At 52.2% G+C, this 21156-nt stretch overlaps 2 protein-coding genes across 2 annotated transcripts; one reads left to right on the top strand and one right to left on the bottom strand.

Annotated features, from left to right (window-relative positions):
• Positions 1-7916, top strand: LOC113408182 (protein DGCR6; the record flags this gene model as incomplete). The annotated part of the gene is made up of 5 exons (XM_026661199.1): positions 1-53; positions 266-426; positions 2648-2748; positions 4341-4481; positions 6773-7916. Coding segments are annotated over 5 exons (540 nt in total), but the record flags the coding sequence as incomplete, so codon positions are not given.
• Positions 7917-13698: 5782 nt separating this feature from the next.
• On the bottom strand, positions 13699-19393 carry SLC7A4 (solute carrier family 7 member 4). The gene is made up of 4 exons (XM_026661238.1): positions 18412-19393; positions 16995-17689; positions 14927-15035; positions 13699-13892 (listed from the first exon to the last, which is right to left on the bottom strand). Exons 1-4 carry the CDS (start codon positions 19391-19393, stop codon positions 13699-13701), a joined length of 1980 nt encoding a protein of 659 aa, XP_026517023.1.
• Positions 19394-21156: the final 1763 nt, after the last annotated feature.

Below are 21156 nucleotides of genomic sequence, written 5' to 3' on the forward strand. Positions count from 1 at the left end.
CGGCACTACCAGCTGCTGTCCGAGCTGCAGGCGCTGGTGAAGGGGCTGCCCAGGTGGGGGGGGGCGCCGGGCTTGACCCCCCGCTATCGCGATAGGACCCCCCCGCGCGCGGGCAGGGTGGTGGGGCAGCGCGCGTGTCGCTCCCGCGCGTGTCGGACACGAGTGGGGGGAGGTGCCCGGCCCGGGGGGGCCGGCGGAGGGGCCAGCAGCGGGACAGCCCCGCGATGGGGCGGCCCCTGACTCCCGCGCCCCCCTTTCCCCGCAGCTCCTGCCAGCAGCGCTTGTCTTACACCATCCTCAGCGACCTGGCGCTGGCGCTGCTCGATGGCGCCGTCTTCGAGATCGTCCAGGGGCTGCTCGAGATCCAGCACCTGACGGAGAAAAACCTGTACAACCAGCGGCTGAAGCTGCAGAGCGAGCACCGAGGTGAGAGCCCCGTAGAGCCGAGCCGAGCCCCGAGCCGAGCCCCGAGCCCGCCCGGCCCCTCGCCCGCCTCCTTGCTGGGAAACCGGCCGCTGCTCGGCGCCCTGGACACCCAGGGCCGGCTCCAGGCACCAGGCAACCAAGCTGGTGCTTGGGGCGGCACCTGGAGGGGGGCGGCGGCGCTCCGGCCGGCGGGGAGAGCGGGGCCACAGCCGGGCTCGCCGCCCTCCCCCCGGGGCTCCGGCCGCCCCCCCCCCCCCCCGTTGCCCACAGAGCCGGCCCTGTGGACACCGAGGGTAGCTGGAGTCCGATTGTACGGAGATCAATAGCTGTGACCTGGGGGGGGGAAATAGAGTGACCAGATGTCCCGATTTTATAGGGACAGTCCCGATTTTTGGGTCTTTTTCTTATATAGGCTCCTATTACCCCCCCACCCCCGTCCCGATTTTTCACATTTGCTGTCTGGTCACCCTAGGGGGAAACCAGCGACTTGCAGCCTGATCTCAAGGGCTGGCAGCCCCCGTGCAAGAAGCAGGAGTGGCCAACCAGTAGCTATCGCATCACTGAGCGTGTGCTTTTGGCAGGGATGTTGGGAGCATTTCTCCACCATCCTGGTCAGGGTCTATGTCTGTGGCCATGCTGCAGAAGCAATGCTCTTGTGCAGATTGAAGAATTAATAGAATTCCTCAGGGGAAAGTGAGCCACCTCAGTGGCTACATTTCAAAGCGCTCGGTCTTACTGTGGGCAGTAAAGAGACTTGAGAGCTTGTGGACAGAATTCTGCTATTCAAACACCTTGATGAATACATTAGTGCGGTGGTTGATCTTCCGTACTTTGCCTCGGGGTATCCACTCCTTCCACCCGGAGATGCTCTGCTCCTGACTGCAAGGGCATTATCGAAAGCAGAGTTCTCTGAAATAGGATATTTAATTTCCGAAGCCTAGCCTTCTGCTGGGAATAGGGGAAATGCTGGATGTGCCTTCCTTGCCTACTGTCATAGAATCATAGAATATCAGGGTTGGAAGGGACCTCAGGAGGTCATCTAGTCCAACCCCCTGCTCAAAGCAGGACCAATTCCCAACTAAATCATCCCAGCCAGGGCTTTGTCAAGCCTGACCTTAAAAACCTCTAAGGAAGGAGATTTCCACCACCTCCCTAGGTAACGCATTCCAGTGCTTCACCACCCTCCTAGTGAAATAGTGTTTCCTAATATCCAACCTAGACCTCCCCCACTGCAACTTGAGACCATTGCTCCTTGTTCTGTTATCTGCCACTACTGAGAACAGCCGAGCTCCATCCTCTTTGGAACCCCCCTTCAGGTAGTTGAAAGCAGCTATCAAATCCCCCCTCATTCTTCTCTTCTGGAGACTAAACAATCCCAGTTCCCTCAGCCTCTCCTCATAAGTCCTGTGCTCCAGACCCCTAATCATTTTTGTTGCCGTCCCCTGGACTCTTTCCAATTTTTCCACATCCTTTTTGTAGTGTGGGGCCCAAAACTGGACACAGTACTCCAGATGAGGCCTCACCAATGTCAAATAAAGGGGAACGATCACGTTCCTCGATCTGCTGGCAATGCCCCTACTTATACAGCCCAAAATGCCGCTAGCCTTCTTGGCAACAAGAGCACACTGTTGACTCATATCCAGCTTCTCGTCCACTGTGACCCCTAGGTCCTTTTCTGCAGAACTGCTACCTAGCCATTCGGTCCCTAGTCTGTAGCTGTGCATGGGATTCTTCCGTCCTAAGTGCAGGACTCTGCACTTGTCCTTGTTGAACCTCATCAGGCTTTTTTTTTTTTTTGGCCCAATCCTCTAATTTGTCTAGGTCCCTCTGTATCCGATCCCTACCCTCCAGCGTATCTACCACTCCTCCCAGTTTAGTGTCATCGGCAAACTTGCTCAGGGTGCAATCCACACCATCCTCCAGATCATTAATAAAGATATTAAACAAAACCAGCCCCAGGACCGACCCTTGGAACACTCCACTTGAAACCGGCTGCCAACTAGACATGGAGCCATTGATCACTACCCGTTGAGCCCGACGATCTAGCCAGCTTTCTATCCACCTTATAGTCCATTCATCCAGCCCATACTTCTTTAACTTGGCGGCAAGACTACTGTGGGAGACTGTATCAAAAGCTTTGCTAAAGTCAAGGAATAACACGTCCACTGCTTTCCCCTCATCCATTCTGGATGGAGAGTCTAACTTTGTATTTATTAATCAGTGCTCAAGCAAGAAATGTTCCACCGACACAAAGAGGCCCAGCAGTCCTGCAAACCTCACAACCTGCCAGTTCTCAAAGCGGCTCAGCAGAGGGAGCTGGAGGTAAGGCTTTCATTAGCACTTTCTTCTTTGCTGCTTGCTGGAGCTGTTCCTACCAGCTACAAATTGCAACCGTGTTGCAGTAGTGTGTGTGTGTCACTTGTAAAAACCAGTCAAGCCACACTTAAATGTAGGGCACAAATATTGAAGCTGGTTCTGAAATCACTCTGGAGACCTGTGAGTTAGACTTCCGGCTATAGGATCTGATGATCGGAAAGGCCCTAATAAAGTTCTTTCCTCCCTATCTTTAATCAGTAAGTAATGATGATCAAACCCTGTTGTGTGCTCTAGACTACCACTCCCAGGGGCCTATCTTGAGATGTCACTAGAGGAGGTGAAAGTAATTGATGATTTGCGTACTGTGAACTTCTGGTGGCATATAGCAGTTCCACCATATTTACACCTGCAGTCAGAGCCGTCCCGAGGGGGGTGCGGGGCCCGGGGCGGATTCGTCTCTTCCGGGACCGACCGCGCTGGCCAATCACACTAGCCCGTGGGGGCCCCCCAAAGTGCGGGGGCTGGAGCTGTCACCCCTTTGGCCCTACCCAAGGGATTGCTCTGACTGCTGTTAAGGCCTCCATACTAGTCTGTGAAGTACAAGCAATACAATGCTGCCTGCTTCTGCTGCTAGACTCCTAGAAATTAGAGCTGGCAAGGACTGAGCAGAGGCAGAGAGTCAGGTTAGGAATCTTGGTTTGTTTACTGACCACGCCCACTCCCCAGAATGCCCCCCGTGGGGTTGTTCCCTTGCTCAGCTTATGCCTTTATTTAGCTCGGAGACCTTTTCTTGTGACATAGGACAGGGGTTTTCAACCTTGTTATTTGAGGCCCCACCAACATGCTATAAAAATTCCACCTCCTGCCTGTGCCACAACAACTGTATTTCTGCATATCGAGTAGATTAAGAACCAGGGCTGGCGTTAGGGGGTAGCAAGCAGGGCAGTTACCTGGGGCCCTCACCACGGGGGGGGGGGCTGCAAAGCTAAGTTGCTTGCGCCTCAGCTTCAGCCCTGGGTAGCAGGGCTCGGACTTCGGCTTTCTGCCCTGGGCCCCAGCGAGTCTAACGCCAGCCCTGTTCTCTGGTTATTTTGGCAGACCCCCTGAAACCTGCTCATGGCCCTTCAGGGGGCCCTGGACCTTGATTGGGGGCTGATCTCTCCCCAGGGGGCTGCAGTTCCCACAAAGAGTCAGTTTGTAGTTGCAGAGGTAGCAGTGACTGAACTGGCCTTCCTGTTAGAAAGCCAGGATTCGGGGAATTAGGTCTGTGAACAAATCGGCTCCAGGGGTTGCTCTGCAGAGAAGTATGCACCTAGTCTTGGTGTTCTAACACAGCCTCATGAGGAGAGCAGTTGTCCCATGCATTGTGGTGAGCACCATGACGGTGCTGCCTAGTCTATCTTCCTGCCCTTCAAAAATGCAGGGATATTTGTGGAGTACAAACAGGTCCTGGGCCCCTTTAAAGCTTCCAAAGGATCAAAGTAGCTTCTGGGTTTCATTAGACAGGGGCTGGAGAAAAGCTAATAGGAAAGTAACTAGAGGAAGAACATTAAACTTCTTTAGCTTTAGAATCCCAGTGTCTTTTTCTCATTTCTCAGGCTGTGGAGCAGCGCATTCGAGAGGAACAGCGACTGATGGATGAGAAAATAGTCTTGGAACTGGACCAGAAAGTAGTTGACCAGCAGAGCACCCTGGAGAAAGCTGGAGTGTCTGGATTTTACATCACCACAAACCCACAGGTCTGTGCGTGAGCAGAGAGTGCACGATTTGTCAATATTCTTACAAGTAAATGGCTAAAAAAAACTAGAAATGAAGGGGAAAATACCAGAAGCCATCCTCATCGCTTTGTCCAGCCACATGGCAGAGGGTTTGAACTCTCAGCCTCCAGTGTCAGAAGTGTGATCCTTGCTCTGCTGCATGAACTGAAGGGCTAAAAGCTTGTCTACGTGGCATATTAATGCTTGGCAACCTGGTGTACTGTAGACTTACAACCTGGCTTGCTGCATACACTAACTCACTGCGTAGACATGGCGTAAGCCCTCTGGCTGGAAACAGCAGGCTCAAACTTCTTTTGTAGACCAACCAGTAGAGAGGGACAAAGAGCCACACTCTTCTACTGTGGGTTCCATTGAGATGAGAGGAGCCACTCAACCCTGAAACTTTAGTCTGCCTCATCTAGAAAATAAACATAACATTATAGTGAACTGATCACTTTCCTCATCTATAAATCACTGTCATCACCTCTGTGTAGCTGCCTACTGTAAAGTGACTTGGTAAAGGATACAGTTCTTGGTTGGAATCTCCAGCCACTGCCATATAGAAATAACTGATTGTTTTCCATAAATCTCCTTGTGCTCATGTTCCTATTCCAGTTTGCTCTACTAAACACCTCTATACAAAGCAACAAAGAGTCCTGTGGCACCTTATAGACTAACAAACGTATTGGAGCATAAGCGTTCGTGGGTGAGTACAAACACGAAAGCTTATGCTCCAATACGTCTGTTAGTCTATAAGGTGCCACAGGCCTCTTAGTCTGGATCTGTAAAAAGCAACAAACACGGCTACCCCTCTGATACTTGACACCTCTATACAGTTATTTTTAAAAAATACAGAAATATTATTGATCTGTATTACCATAGTGTCTAAGAGGTCTTGTCATGGACCAGGACCCCACTGCTTGGTGCTCTACAAAAACAAAACAAAAAGATTGGCCCCCTGTCCAAAAGACCTTACAATCTAAGTAGGACAGGAGACAGACAGATAGGGGAGTATGAGAAAACGGACACCATATCGGTCAGCATTATCAGCAGTGGTCTGAGCATACCAGGGGCCTAACCATTGTCAAATTTGTTGTAGGTATCCCAGAAAAGGACATTTATGAGAAGGGTTTTGAAGGAGGATAATGGTGGTTTTTACAGGGGAGCTCTTCACAGTTGTCATGTTGTTTCCCAAGGGAGTACAAGTAATAAACCAACCAGACCTAAACCTCAGTGCTCACTCCACCTTTTCCTTTTGTGAGCATTTTAAGTTTTTAATGGCAAGTGTCACCTAGTGCCATAGGTGCTGCAAAGGTGACAGGCCTCTGTGCCCCCTCAGCTGGTGTATTGACAAAGAAGCAATGGAAAAGGAAAGAACCTTCATAAAGTGTTGAGTCTTAAATCATCAGTACCCTGTAATGCAGGGGTGGGCAAAGTACGGCCCGTCAGACCTTTTAATCCGGCCCTCGAGCTCTCGCCGGGGAGCGGGGTTGGGAGCTTTCCCTGCCCTGGCGCTCCAGGCAGTGAGCGGGGTCGAGAGCTTGCCATGCTCTGTACGTGCAGCAGCTCCACACGGCTCCCAGAAGCAGGGGCAGCCAGGGTGCTCCGCACACTGCCCCCGCCCCAAGCGCCGGCTCTGCAGCTTCCATTGGCCGGGAACCACGGTCAGTGGGAGCAACGGGGGCGGTGCCTGTGGACAGGGCAGCGCGCAGAATGGCATGGCCCTGCCTCCGCGTGGGAGCCGGAGGAGGAGGGGCCCGTTTCCAGGAGCCGCTTCAGGTAAGCGCCGCCCGGATCCTGCACCACTGAGCCCCCAGCACCCCAAACGCCTGCCCCATCCCTGATCGCCCTCCAAACCCTTTGATCCCAGCCCAGAGCACCCTCCTGCATCCCAAACCGTCATCCCTCGCCCCACCCTAGAGTCTGCACCCCCAGCCGGAGCCCTCATCCCCCCCGTGCGCACCAATATCCTGCCCCAGCCATCCATACAATTTCCATACCGAGATGTGGCCCTCAGGCCAAAAAGTTTGCCCACCCTGCTGCAATGGGATGATCTGCATCAGATCGCATGTGGTGATGTACCTCATATTTTGTGGACGTGTTTAAACCAGAATAAGCCTTAGTTCTGCATGGGCAGCTTCTCTTTCACTCCCCTAGTGCGACTGACAGTCTGTGAGCTGCAGACCAGGTTCTCCCTCTGCAGCTCTTGCTAGCAGCTAGTGTCTGAGAAATGGGACTGTCTAATTTCTTCATTAACGTCTTTCCCTTCACAGGAGCTGACTTTACAGATGAACTTGTTGGAGCTGATACGGAAGTTGCAGCAGAAGGAATCGCAGCCAGAGAAGGCTTTCTCCTGAGTAGGGCACAGCTCCTCTTTGTCCAGAATCTCCCTCTGAACTTCACACTAAAGAACAGGCTACTTCCATCATTTGCTCTGCAACATCAGAGAGAAGCCACTGGTCACCAAGTGTAGAAGAAACAGCTGAAACTGTTAGATTCCTCTTTTGGGGGGGCCATGAAGAGCAGGGGGGGCAAGTAGAGAGCATTGTGCTCCTTCTATTCCCTTCACCCCTCAGCGCATGGCATCCATTCTCATTCCCCATGTGTTCACTACCCAGGTCCTCAAGTATAGCTGTTGAGGAATAACTTGTGGGATTTAGTGGCCCGTGCAGTGTCCGTCCAGCCCAGAGTCCATGCTCTTGGGTGATGTGCTGTGTGGAAAACATGCCCACAAGACCAGACACAGTTTCTGGGCACTTGGAGGGTATGTGTAAGGCACAAGATTTCTCAGGGAGAGCAGTAATCCTCTTCCATGTGCTGCATTGGCATGGTTTTACCAACACACCAGAGACCAGACCATGCTCGATGTGACCTTGGCAGCCATTTAGTGCCCTGGAGGTGTTTTCAGAGTGCCCAACTGAGTGGGTCCTTCTGGAGAGCAGGGAAAAATGGCTGCAACATCTTAGTAACGTGCGTATGTCTGAGTGGATCAGTCCGGCTTAGTGAGCAGTATTTGCTGCTCCATCTCAAATGCAGCCTTGCCTTGCTCCTCTGAGGGGGGGCATGTGTCGCAGGTAAAGAACTGCAAATGACGGTCCGGCGTTTAACAGCTTCTGGTACCAAAGGCAGGAACTGGCCTTTTTAAAAGCAGACATCTGGCTGGAGTTCGCTCTCCTTCCCAAAGCAGCCTCTGGGCAGATGATGACACAGGTTTCCCTTCAGTGTGAGCTGCCACTTCTCTTCTCCCACCTGAAGGAGAAAGCCAAGCCTGTGCCTGCCTACTCTGGGCTGTGAAGGCAGATGTGCACTTTGTCTGAGAGGAGCCTGTCAGGGGGATGCTAAGGGTTATGTTACTGCATCCTACTTTAAAATGCCAGCCTCAGGATGTTTAGAAATAAATAATTCATCTGCAATTCATGTCTGGCTCTTGGCTTTCATTTCCTGCGACCTGATGACTCTAACAGACGTTCCAATCTTTTGGTATTGTCAAAAGATCGCACTGGCCATTTAAGAGAAAAGGAGCCAGTGCTCCTGTGACTGATCAGCTGCCTCCAACTTGGATTTGAAGAGAAGCAAAGGGGCAGGTGGGAGCTGTAGGTGATTCTGGGGAAAGGCTGAAGGCAGGAAAGCAGCAGGGAGGCATGCTCGTTGACCTTCCTAAGCCAGAGAGCAGCAGAGGCTGCTGACTTGTAAGCCCGGGAGGCCAAAGCCAAGGGCCAGAGAGGGCTGAAGGCAGGAGAGCAGTGGCAGGGCCTGCCAGTTGATGTCACACTGGAGAGCTGGAGCCAGAGGGCTGAGGGTCATGGTGAATGAGGGTTGCTTCCCCAGGTGAGGAGGATCTCCCAGCAGAGGTTGTGGAGGTTCCTGCTGGGAAGAGCAGAGTTGCACTCCCGTTGGAAGGGCTGTGATAGCTGTCCTGGCAAAAGGACAGGAAAGGATTGAAGAGCCTGGCTGTGGCAGAAGATGCCAGTTTCTCGTAGGTGGGGCACTGAGGGACCAGATGTGGTATTTTAAGTACTATGTGCACTGGACTATATTTGGGGACTTACGTTGTGGATTATTTGAACTGACTGTAATAAACCAGTCCCAATGAGGGATATTAACTGAGGCAAGAGCGCTCTGGTGGAGTTACTGGGGCCTCTGAAGGAGGGAAACTGAGGCCGGTGCACTAATTGTGCCACACCCTGATGTTGGAGGACTCCCCAGGTAAGGCTGCCCTATGACAGACTGCAACCCTCCAAAGGGGGGGTCCTCTTGTAATCTTTAAGCATCTGCATGGGAACTTTTGTTTTTTTACCTTACAAATAAAAGTGCCTACTTAGAAAGAGCTGTGCTGTAACTTATAACTGCTGGCAATACACGGTGCAGAGCCCTCGGAGACAGGACAACGCACAGGTGCACCCTGCCTTGCTGGGGACATCACACTGTAAGGCAGGAGGGAGGGGGACCAAGGGTCACTGCCCAGAGACATGTGACAGCTGGAGCTCTGAGACCTGCCTGGGCACTCCTGGAGTGGACCATGGGCAGGGGGTACCCTGACAATGTGACAGGCAGGAGAACAAGGGGGAGGGGAGAGAGCTATGTCAAAGAAAGCTGGAGGGATGGGCTGAGGCGTAGCAGAGCCTTAGGCCTGGTCCAACACAACTGCTCCCCATCATGCCTTCACTGCCTGAAGTGGTAGTGGCATGGTCCCCACCCCTCCCCTTTTCAGACAGGCAGGTGTGGCAGCAGGGGCCCCTCCAGTGCATGCCCCAGCAGCTGGGGAGTATCCGCTTGTGTGGGTGGGCCAGCCCTCTTTTCCTCCAGCTACACTCTCAGTCCCTTGGTGGCCTGGGGCTGATGGGGCAGTGCAAGGCAGTGAATCAGGGTAACTCCTCAGGAGGGGTCAGTGCACTGATTACAGTGAGTTTAGGTCTTCCACCTTTTCTATGCAACCACTACAGCCAGACTGACCATTTTTAAGGGTTCTGACCTCATCAGATGACTCCAGCAGCTGGGGCCCTAGGCATGGATCTATAGTGCCTGTGTGTTAATCCAGCCCTGGGGCCTATTAAAGGCTGGGGCTGGTGACACAGGAGCGAAGATACTATACCCCTGCTGCTGTGCAGACTTGCTCCTCAAAGGGAAGTCTCAAACTCATCTCCATATGGAGTTAGCCAACACACAGAGCCAGCAGACAGCCTCCCAGCCCTGGTGCTTCTGCCTGGGTCCAGTCTTTGCAGGACTTGGGCATAATGCAGCAAAGCTGTTGGAGATTTGGAAGAGCAAAGCCCAAGAAGAGCCATGCCCTAATCCCTGCTGGTGCAGTGGGGTGCCTCAGAAGGGGCTTTTCTGGGGGGCCAGTAGGGCTGGCCTCAGACTTGCACCAGGCTGGCTCCACTTTCTGGTAGACTGACTACAGAGCAGTGTGGACAGACTCCCGCCCAGGCAGAGCAATTGCAGGACCATAATTTATAAGTAGGGCTAGTGTCAGCACCTTTGTTACAAGCTGTTACACAGCGGCACCGAGCACAGCACAGCAGGGACACACAACTCCATTGGCAATAGCAGCCCCCCGTGTGGTACATTTCACACAACACAAGTGCCAGTGCAGGGCAAGATGGCACCAACAGAGCACGGAGCAGCCAGGACCCAGAACAAAGTGTGCTAAATACATTACCTCAGGCAGTCACAGCAAATTCACAGTCTCATGCCCAGGCTGCACAGCTACCTCCGGTGGGCTCCAGGCACAGCCCTCAGCTGCAGCAGGCAAACAGCCAGGCTGTCAGACCGTAAGCCCGGAGTCCCTTCCCCAGCTCCCTATCTCCTGCCTTATACAAACCCCTCCCAGTGCTCCACAAGGCTGGGGTGGGGGCTTTGCTGCAGGGCCTGGCCGTTGTGCTTTCTGTGGTGCTCGCGTTGTCTCTGCACATTTCCTCCTAATAAATACTAGTAACTAGGCCTGAGCCGGCAGCTCACCCAGTACCAATGCCGTACTCACACCTGGCCCAAGGCCTACCTGCACCTCACGTGGGCCACAGCAGAGCCTGGAGGGCGGGGGACAGCTGACAGGCCCACTCACGCTATGCAGCTGCGGAGGGTGGGGGAGAAGTACAGTAAACAACAGCCACTTTCACGCTCCCCCGGGCCCTGGCCTACAGTCAGAGCTGGGCTCAGTAGCTCACAGCGCAGCAGCCAAGAGGAGAAAATGAGCAAAGGTGAACCGTGGAAAAAGGAGCCTCAGAGATGAGCTGATCTGCAGGGCAAGGCCTCACCCTGACACCAGGCAGAGGGGAGCCCAAAAGCTGGCTTTGCGAGGGGAGGCCACAGCCCCATTTACATGAAAGCTGGCAACAGAGCAGGGACAGCCTAGGGGCTAGAGCCTGCCAGGGCGTAGGGGACGCGAGGGCCTGCCCCCATCCTTGTGTGCCATGAGAGCAGCCTGTAGGCCCACAAGGAAACTGCGAAGGGCTAGGGGCACAGGAGCCCGAGCCCCAAGCAGCCCTGGGTGGGGCCCGGTCTCAGCGGTGGGATGGGATTGAGAGGCAGCCCCAGGAGGGCTGCTGTAAATTTGAACAGGCAGCAGTCACATAGATGGGGCCTAGTTCAGCACAGCTTGCACGGGTCCTGCCTCTCACTGTCAGAGTGCGCGAGCTGCCGGGCCGGGCCTCGCTGTCCTGTGTGTCGTACAGGGCTGAGCGCTGCAAAATGACACGCGTGGGAGGCTGGGGGGACATGAGGGTCAGGCTGGTGGTCAGGCAGCCCAGCCGCTTGGGAGGAGTGAGCGAGGGCCCAGCCAGGGTAATGCACTATTTCACTGCACTAGGAAAGTGATTGATTGTCTAGAAACCATTCGCATGGGAATAGCTAACGAAGGGCGGGGGGAATCTCTGCTGCCTCTGCACTTGTCCCGCTGTGGCCATGGATTTACAACCCGAGCGCCTCACCTTTGCCAGCCCCGCTCAGTACAAAGGCCTGGGCCGCCCCCCAGCCCCACTCTCATTTCTGTGCCTTTTAGAATAATGGAACCACACAAATGGGCCCTGGGGGTGACCCCACTGAACTGGGTGCTTGAACATGCAGTTTCGTGCTGACCGGGGCCAGGGCAGGGAATGCCAGCAGGTGCCTGATCAGCACCCGATTGTCTGTGCCAAGAACCCCAGGAAAGCTAGTGTAGAAATGCCCCAATACTGGGCACTTCTAGCGCTTTGCACATTCCAAGTGCTTTACACATATCATCTAATTAAGCATCACCCTCATGTTACTGATGGGGATGAGGTTTAGGGAGAAGGGACTCAGCCGAGGCCAGGAGTCCATGTGAGAGCCAGGATAAAGTCCTGACTCCCAGCCCTGCACGACCTGGGTGGCACCTCTCACCTGTTTGCCAGAGACCCTTCATCATACACCCTGGGCCATGGGAAAAGACAGTGGGCTCTGGTGGGAATGGCCACATTGGCTCTGCTGCCCCCCAACATTTCAGGACAGGCAGGGCACAGAGCGGTGGAGCTGTAGAAAAGAAACGTGACCCCTCTGTTGCTATGTTTCAGAGGGGTAGCCGTGTTAGGTCGTATCAGCAAAAAGAACAGGAGTACTGGTGGCACCTTAGAGACTCACAAATTTATTTGGGCATAAGCTTTCGTGGGCTAAAACCTACCGACCGCTATACTTACCTATATGCCTCCAGCTTTCATCCAGACCACATCACACGATCCATTGTCTACAGCCAAGCTCTAAGATACAACCGCATTTGCTCCAATCCCTCAGACAGGGGCAAACACCTACAAGATCTCTATCAAGCGTTCTTAAAACTACAATACCCACCTGGGGAAGTGAAGAAACAGATTGACAGAGCCAGAAGAATACCCAGGAGTCACCTACTCCAGGACAGACCCAACAAAGAAAATAACAGAACGCCACTAGCCGTCACCTTCAGCCCCCAACTAAAACCTCTCCAGCGCATCATCAAGGATCTACAACCTGTCCTGAAGGATGATCCCTCACTCTCACAGATCTTGGGAGACAGACCTGTCCTTGCTTACAGACAGCCCCCTAGCCTGAAGCAAATACTCACCAGCAACCACACACACACACACACACACACACACACACCACAATAAAAACACTAACCCAGGAAAGTATCCTTGCAACAAAGCCCGTTGCCAACTCTGTCCACATATCTATTCAGGGGACACCATCATAGGACCTAATCACATCAGCTACACCATCAGAGGCTTGTTCACCTGCACATCTACTAAGGTGATATATGCCATCATGTGCCAGCAATGCCCCTCTGCCATGTACATTGGCCAAACCGGACAGTCTCTACGCAAAAAAATAAATGGACACAAATCAGACGTCAAGAATTATAACATTCAAAAAGCAGTCGGAGAACACTTCAACCTCTGTGGTCACTCAATTACAGACCTAAAAGTCACAATTCTTCAATAAAAAAAATCTTCAAAAACAAACTCCAACGAAAAACTGCTGAATTGGAATTAATTTGCAAACTGGACACCATTAAATTAGGCCTGAATAAAGACTGGGAGTGGATGGGTCATTACACAAAGTAAAACCTATTTCCCCATGCTAATTTTTTCCCCTACTGTTACTCACACCTTTTGTCAACTGTTGGAAATGGGCCATCCTGATTATCACTACAAAAGTTTTTTTTTCTCCTGCTGATAATAGCCCATCTTAATTGATTAGTCTCATTATAGTTGGTATGGAAACACCCATTTTTTCATGGTGTGTGTGTGTGTGTGTGTGTGTGTGTGTATCTTCCTACTGTATTTTCCACTGCCTGCATCCGACGAAGTGGGCCGTAGCCCACGAAAGCTTATGCTCAAATAAATGTGTTAGTCTCTAGGGTGCCACAGGTACTCCTGTTCTTTTTCCTCTGTTGCTATGAGGGTTGTGCTGGGTTTGGCAGGGGATTCGGGTGGAGCAGTTGGGGACGACACGGCTTACATGTTACTACGAGCTAGAGGTAGGGAGATAAAAGCCAGCTCCCTGTGTGCCAGGGTATGGGAAAGGAGGCAGCCATCACCTCCCTAGTGCTTTTGCTGTGAGTGCGGATGGGGAAGTGTGTGGATCACCGTCCTGTCTCCAGAGCCCAGAGTTTGCTCAGGGAAGACCCAGCCCTGGCAGCTGTTTCGGCAGAGGAAAGTGGGGGTGGGGGGTGTCCTTTTTCACGCAGGGAGGCTGCTACGCCATTGCCGCATCATCGCTTGGCTTCCTCAGTCACCATGTCCGGCAGCTCCGTCAAGGGCTGGGGGTTGGGTTGAACCGCCTGCACCGTCTCCTCCAGGCTGCTGCTAGGGAACACCACGTAGCGGGCGCTCACATTGCGGGACGTGGGCTCACGCAGGTTCTCTTTGCTGTGCCAGATGCCGTAACCGAAGTACACCAGGAGGCCTGTTGCAGCAGAGAGAGAGAGAGTTTGCTTTAGCAGCAAGGCAAAGGCGCTTGGAGGAGAGGAGCAGAACTGAGCAGTGTCTGACTCAGCCAGGGTGGGAGGGAGACACCCACGCGATGGAGGCTCTGACTAGGAAAGGGAGGGAAAATGAAAGCAGGCCCAACACCAATGCTGCAGGGCCCCACCAGCCCCCGCCCGCCCACTCAACCAGCTGGCATTCGCCATGGCCCATTGTCTATGGTCCTTCCACCAGTTTCAGACCATGTGACAGTATCACTTCCCATCTCTTTATAATGGCCCTGACCATCGTAGTATCCACACACCCTGCCGGAGAGGTAAAACCAAAGCCTCAACAGGCCACTGGCCCGATTTCCCTCCTTACTTCCCCAGACCAGCCAGGGCCATTTCCCTGATTTTTATTTTTTTAACCCAAGACAATTTTAATTCATTTTCCCACTGACAGCGAGATGCATTTTATCAAACACTTGGCCTACAACGCCCTAGCCAAGCTGCATTCCACTCCGCCAAGGCTTTTTATAATAAACAGCAGGAGATTATTGATTCTCTGCTCGAACAGCCGATCGCTCCCTTGGCTCCGACGCCCCCTGGGCAGCCACTGATGCTCTCTTACCCTTTGTTCCACTCTGTTCTGAGCGATGCAAGTGAGGCTGGTGGTTTGGCGATTGCCAGGGTCATACATTTCTTTTGGGAGATCAGCTCTGCACTTGCTTTCGTCCCTTCCTCATCTCCTCAACAGCCTTTGGCTAGTTGGTGAGAGCTGCCAGTTGTCGGATAAGTTCTTTAGCGAGCGGCTTGGCAGCATCGGGGGCAAATCAACTGCTCAGCTTTCCCCCAAGTATATCCTTGTCTGCATCCGACTCCCTAGTCCTTCAAACATCGTTCTCCAGGCTTTGGTAGTGGGACCTGTATGACCCAGCCCAGCATCACCATGGATGGCACCAGCTCCTCAGCTTAGAATGGGCCTGCTTCTCAGGGGAGGGAACATCACTGATTGGCCACCGCCTGAACTCACCTAGGATCAACCAGACGGAGAATCGAAGCCACGTCATGTAGCTCAGCTTCAGCATGAGATAGATGTTCAGGAGAATACTCAGCGCAGGAGTGAGCGGCACAAGTGGTATCTGCAAGGAAAAGAGCAGCCAGTGATAAGGAGAGAACACGCCTACGACAGTCACAACTAAGGGTACGTCTATACTTACCTCCGGGTCCGGCGGTAAGCAATCGATCTTTTGGGATCGATTTATTGCGTCTTGTCTAGACGCGATAAATCGATCCCGGATCGATCCTGGAAGTGCTCGCCATCGACGCCGGTACTCCTGCTCCGCGAGAGGAGTACGCGGAGTCGACGGGGGAGCCTGCCTGCCGCGTCTGGACCCGCGGTAAGTTCGAACTAAGGTACTTCGACTTCAGCTACATTATTCACGTAGCTAAAGTTGCGTATCTTAGTTCGAAGTGGGGGGTTAGTGTGGACCAGGCCTAAGGCTGAGCTCACACATTCAAAGGACATGGAAGGGTGGACAACTGCTGAGAACAATTCTTCAAATGATATTGACCTATGACCTTTCCCCTGCTTGCAATGAGTATAATGATATAGGGGTATATGATTGACCTTAATGTTTTGAGTATCAAAACACTGATACTCAATGCCTCATTGTCTTGATGTTTTGCTTACTAGGTTGAAACAGACCTGGGGGGCAAGCAGGTGAACATAAGCAATTGGGTTACCAGATTTGCTATATTAAGGGTTTGTTGTAGAAGGCCTATTAGTAGTAGTTATGCTAAAGGCTGGGGTTTATTTAGGATAGTACAGGCCTAGAGGAATATAACTTTCGGTCATAATTTTGCACTCTTATTCACAGAAGGTAAGCAGGTCCCTTTCATGGTCTCAGGGCAAGACTTCTGAAGAAGGGAGTTCAGGGTGGGTTTGGTCTTTAGGTTACCAGGCACTAGGTAGGTAGTTAGACCACATTGATGCATAGGAATCGTTAGGAAATAACAGAGAGGATTGATGCAAATGGTTAATATTAGGGCTGTCAAATGATTAAAAATATTAATTGCAATTGCAGTTTTAATCACACCGTGAAACAACAGAATACCAATTTACATGTATTATAAACATTTTGAATGTTTTTCTACATTTTCAAACATATGGATTTCAATTACACAGAATACAAAGTGTACTCTGCTCACTTTGTTATTTTTTATTACAAATATTTGCACTGGAAAGAGATAAACAAAAGATCTTCCTTCAACTTGCAGATTGCACTAAGGGGCATGCGAATGTTTAGCATATCTGGCATGTAAATACCTTGCAACGCTGGCTACAATTGTGCCACACGAACGCCTGTTCTTACTTTCAGGTGACGTAAATAAGAATTGTGCAGCATTATCTCCTGTAAATGTAAACAAGCTCATTTGTCTGAGCAATTGGCTGAACAAGGAGTAGGACTGAGTGGACTTGTGGGCTCTAAAGTTTTACGTTGTTTTATTTTTGAGTGCAGTTATTAAAAAAAATTCTACATTTGTAAGTTGCACTTTCATGATAAAGAGATTGCACTACTGTACTTGTAGGAGGTGAATTGAAAAATACTATCTTGTGTTTATCTTTTTTTACAATGCAAATATTTAATAAAAATATAAAGTGAGGACTGTACACTTTGTGTTCTGTCTTGTCATTGAAATCAATATATTTGAAAAATGTAGAAAAGCATCAAAATTTAAATTGGTATTCTATTATTGTTTACCGGTGTGATTAAAACGGTGATTAATCACAATTAATTTTTTTAATCGAGTTGATTTGTTTTGAGTTAATCGCTTGAGTTAACTACATCATATTAATTATGCTTAATTTTGGACATTCAGGGTGCCACAGATGGAGATGAAGGTGTCATAGATGAAGAAGAGCTCTGTGTAACTCAAAAGCTGGTCTCTCTCGCCAATAGAAGTTGGTCCAATAAAAGAAAAGCTGCACTTTAGCCACAAGCCCAGCCTTCCTCTACTGCAGACATTAGTGTGCAAGGGCCATTCCAACCTCCCCCCGGCCACAGCAACCAATGAGAATGAAGGGGGCAGATGGCTACCTGAAAGGTCTTGGTGCTCTCCTGTTGCTCATGGACCCAAATGAGAAGCAAGCTGAGCAGAAATCCCAGGCTGAAGAGCAGCAGCAGCAGGGAGTAGCTCCAGGTGGGCAGGTGAAGATGGGTGTTGCCAAATACCAAGATGGAGCACAGGCATATGGCAGACACCATCAAGGTAACCACGGCAATGGTGACCACCTCCCCAGGGTAGAAGTCGCTGAGGAACTCCAGGTAGGGCTCGAAAACTGCCTTCAGCTGCCCTGGCTCCCGGTGCACTTTGGCTTTGTCTGTGCCCACCAGCTGCAGCTTGTCCGAGAAGGATTCGTATTCCTTTAGCTCGCTGGGGCCAGCCCCCTCGTTGGGCCCAGCCCCCTCGTTGGGCCCAGGACTGGGCTGGCTCCCGGCAGGCTGAGGGGGAGCTGCCGACTTCTCCTGCTGAAAGCGCAGCACAATGATGCTGGCTGCAACGAAGGTGTAAGCTTGCAGAGTGCCAATGGACAGGAACTGCACCAGGGCCTCCAGGTCGAAGATGAGGGCCATCAGAGCCATGAGCACCCCAAACACCACAATCCCGATCACGGGCACCTGCGTGCGGGGGTGCACTCTGGAGAACACCCGGAAAAAAAGCCCATCCTCCGCCATGGCGTAAACAATTCTGGGGAGGGAGAAGAGGTTGCTCAGCAGAACCGTGTTCATCGCTGGGGGGGAGGGAAGGATAAAGAAAGAGAGAGAGGCCACAGGGTCAGAGTCACGCACCCGAACCTGCCCACACCACCCCAGGGACCAGAGTTGGCTCAGGGACAAGGCAGCAGTGCAGTTCCTGAGCTCACGTGCACCTGGCAGTGAGTGTGGGGATCTCTCCCATGAGGAGGCCACGGTCAGGCTCATCTGCTCACTCCAGTGGAGGCCATCGCTCCTCAGTGGTTTTCCAGGGAGCAGGCACATGGTAGATCCAGGACCCTGCAGCCCGAGAGAATACTTTGCCATCAGGAGAGATTGCCTTGGAGGAGGAACTCCATCCAGGACTCTGCTTCATTCCCAGGGTCCCTCAGCCCCGGGACAGACCAACAGGCACCCCAGACAATGGGAGCAACTCATAGGGGAGGCAGCCTCCAAGGAGATGGAGTTAGCACCCAGCATTTACTATCCCCATAGTACAGCCGGGGAAACGGAGCAGAGCAGTTAAGTGACTTGGCCAAGGTCATGCTGCGAGTCAGTGGCAAACCTGGAAATGGCACCCAGGACTCTGAGCACTAACCAGTAGCCTGGCAGCTATGACTCAGGCCCTGGAAACGTGCAGTGCATAACCCGAGATGTCATTTCTTTCACGTACCCTGCCAGAGGACGAAGGCCTAGCTGTTAGCCCAGGGACTGGGGCATTGGGAGTCTGGACCTGAGGTTTCAGCCTGTCCATACTTACCACAAATGGAACCAGCAGCTACTATAAACCCTGCCCACGAGTAACCTCTTCTGTAAAACGCATCTGCCAGGGCAGAGTCAGGATCCAGAGTGTGCCAGGGCACCATCAGCGTCAGCACCATGGACACCAGTATATAGGCCCCCGCAGCCAGGCCCAAGGAGATGGCTATTGCTCTGGGAACAGCCTTCTGGGGGTTTCTGGCTTCTTCACTGGAGGCTGCTATGACGTCAAAGCCTACAAAGGCATAGAAGCAGGTGGCTGTGCCTGCCATGATGCCCGACAGTCCATACGGAGCAAAGCCGCCTTCCTGGGCACTCCAGTTCTTGGGTTCTGCGAGAATGAATCCCATAATGAGGATGAAGAGGATCACACCCAAGCTGATGGCCGAGAACACGTGGTTAAGCCAGGAAGATACTTTGGCCCCAAAGGAGATGAATGCTGTGGCTATCAGCAGGACACCTGCTGCCAGGAAGTCTGGGTAATGTGCCAGGAACGGTACCTGCCATGTGCCAACGTGGGTCTCGGTGAAATTTTTTATTTTATGACTAAATATGGAATCCAGATAGGCACTCCATGCCCTTGCCACTGCAGCGCCCCCGATCATGTACTCCAGGAGCACATTCCAGCCAATCAGGAAGGCCCAGATCTCGCCCATGGAGACGTAGGTGAACATGTACGCGGAGCCTGTCTTAGGCACCCGGGCACCGAACTCGGCATAACAGAGAGCTGCCAGCAGAGAGGCAAAGCCAGCAATGATGAAAGAGACGACAACAGCAGGGCCAGCGATCTCCTTGGCTACTGTGCCCGTGAGGACATACAGGCCAGAGCCAACCATTCCCCCTATGCCCAGCAGCGTCAGGTCAACGGTGGAGAGGCATCTGTTGAAGGTCGTCTCCATCATGTCATCCTCCAGAGTTTTCACCCGGTTGAGTTTCTGGCAGAAGCGGGTTAGGTCCGCAGAGCGAGGCAGCCGGCCCGCCATCTCAGACAGACAGCCCCGCCCGCAGCAGGGACGGTAGAAGGACAGGGAGGGTCAGAGCAGCGTGTCGCGCAGAAGTCGCCACGTCAAAAACCTAGCGAGGAATAAAGAAAGCATGAACCAGCCCCTCTCTCCCGCACACACGTGGCCCAAACACGAACCAGCCCCTCTCCCTCCCTGCTCCCCACGGCCACACTTTAACTAACTCAGGTCCAGCAAGCACTAGCCTGGCTCTCGATTGCGTAACACACACATCACATGACTAAGGATACTTCTCTCCAAACTCCCAACAATTACCAGCAGGGGGCAGGCGGGTGGCAAGGGCTCAGGAAGGTTTCCAGCCGAGCTCCTACGTTCCCAGACTCAGGCCTGCCTTAGATGTCCCTCGAGGAACCACACCGGTTATGGGGAATTGTGTGTTACAGCTGCACACTGCAGCCAGGGAATCCAAGAGAAGTAGGGAAGAAGCAATGATCTATTAAGATGTACCGGTGTTCCATCGGCAAGTCCCTTCCCAGGAGGATTCCTGCTCACCCAGGAGTGCACCTCTCCTTTGTTAACAGGCCCCAGAATTGAGTCCATATGTGTATCTACAAAGCATTTACACGGGAGCCCATCACTTCTTTGAAATGGGTATTTTAGGCAGAGCTGGCAGTATCACCTCTAGTGAAGGCTGACTGACACTTTCAATGATAAGACCATTTTCAGTTGCATATCACTTTGCTCAACATTAAGGGTTTGGGCTGAAATTCCCAGTGCTGGGTGTCTACCTCAGCCTGACTCTTTTTAGAGGTTATCAGAACCTGTTCAGCTGTTTCTGAGCACAAGGTTAAGAGGGAAAAAAATACACTGTTTTGCCTATGTGCACAAAAACCCCTACAACTATTTCACTGCGAAACTCTAGCCCCTCCAGGCTCTGAAGCAGGGCCTGACATTTGGCAGGGAGGTTACCCTATAATCAGGGATGTGCCTTTTGGTGTCCCCTTGAAAACTTTCCCAAATTTGGTCCCATTTTAAGCCTTTAAGGTTTCGGTTCACACAACAATGCTCAGTAGAGACTGGCAGCATTAGTATCTAAGAGACCAACTGCACTGAGCCTGCACCGTTCCCTCCGCCTCCTACGTGCTGACCAGACTGATCATATTCTGTTCCCACAGAGCATGCTCCATCCCAGGACAGTGGGGGCTCAGCAGGACTTTCCCTCTAATCCCTCCTCCCAGCTGCTGTGGGGACAGACTCAGGACAAGGCAGCAGCCTGGCTCCAATACAAAGGGTGGAGGAGCAGAGGGGCAGGGGCTGGAGGGGGGGAGGAGGAGCAGAGGGGATGGGGCAGAAAGGGCCTCAATCATTAGAGGACACTCCCGCCCAGAACCCGTAACTGAACCCAGGATTTCATTCCTCTGCTGTTAGCCAGCAGCTGTGAAACCCACTGGCAAAGTGTCTGCCTCATCCCTCGTTAGCGGATGGTCCCTCAGAAGCGAAGTCTGTTAACGCTCAGAGGTCTGTGCTGTGCATCTAAAGGTTCCAGCTCTGCTGGGGACCCACGTGCGGAGACATATGGTCCAAAATGAACAAACAGAAATGCTATCGTGGCTTTTTAAAAAATTATGAAATTACATTTTAAAAACCGCTGTTTCAATACACGGAGTCCCGCAGTTTCTCCCGTGCTGAATGTTTAGTGTATGTTTGTTCCTCCATTTTTTTAAAACTGCAGCTGAGTAAAACCACCAGCCTTGGAATTGGTGATTTACAGCAACTAGCAGGAT

The sequence above is a fragment of the Terrapene carolina genome, unplaced genomic scaffold (genome assembly GCF_002925995.2).
Source record: "Terrapene carolina triunguis isolate 2854851 unplaced genomic scaffold, T_m_triunguis-2.0 Scaffold951, whole genome shotgun sequence".
NCBI classification, from domain to species: domain Eukaryota; kingdom Metazoa; phylum Chordata; order Testudines; family Emydidae; genus Terrapene; species Terrapene triunguis.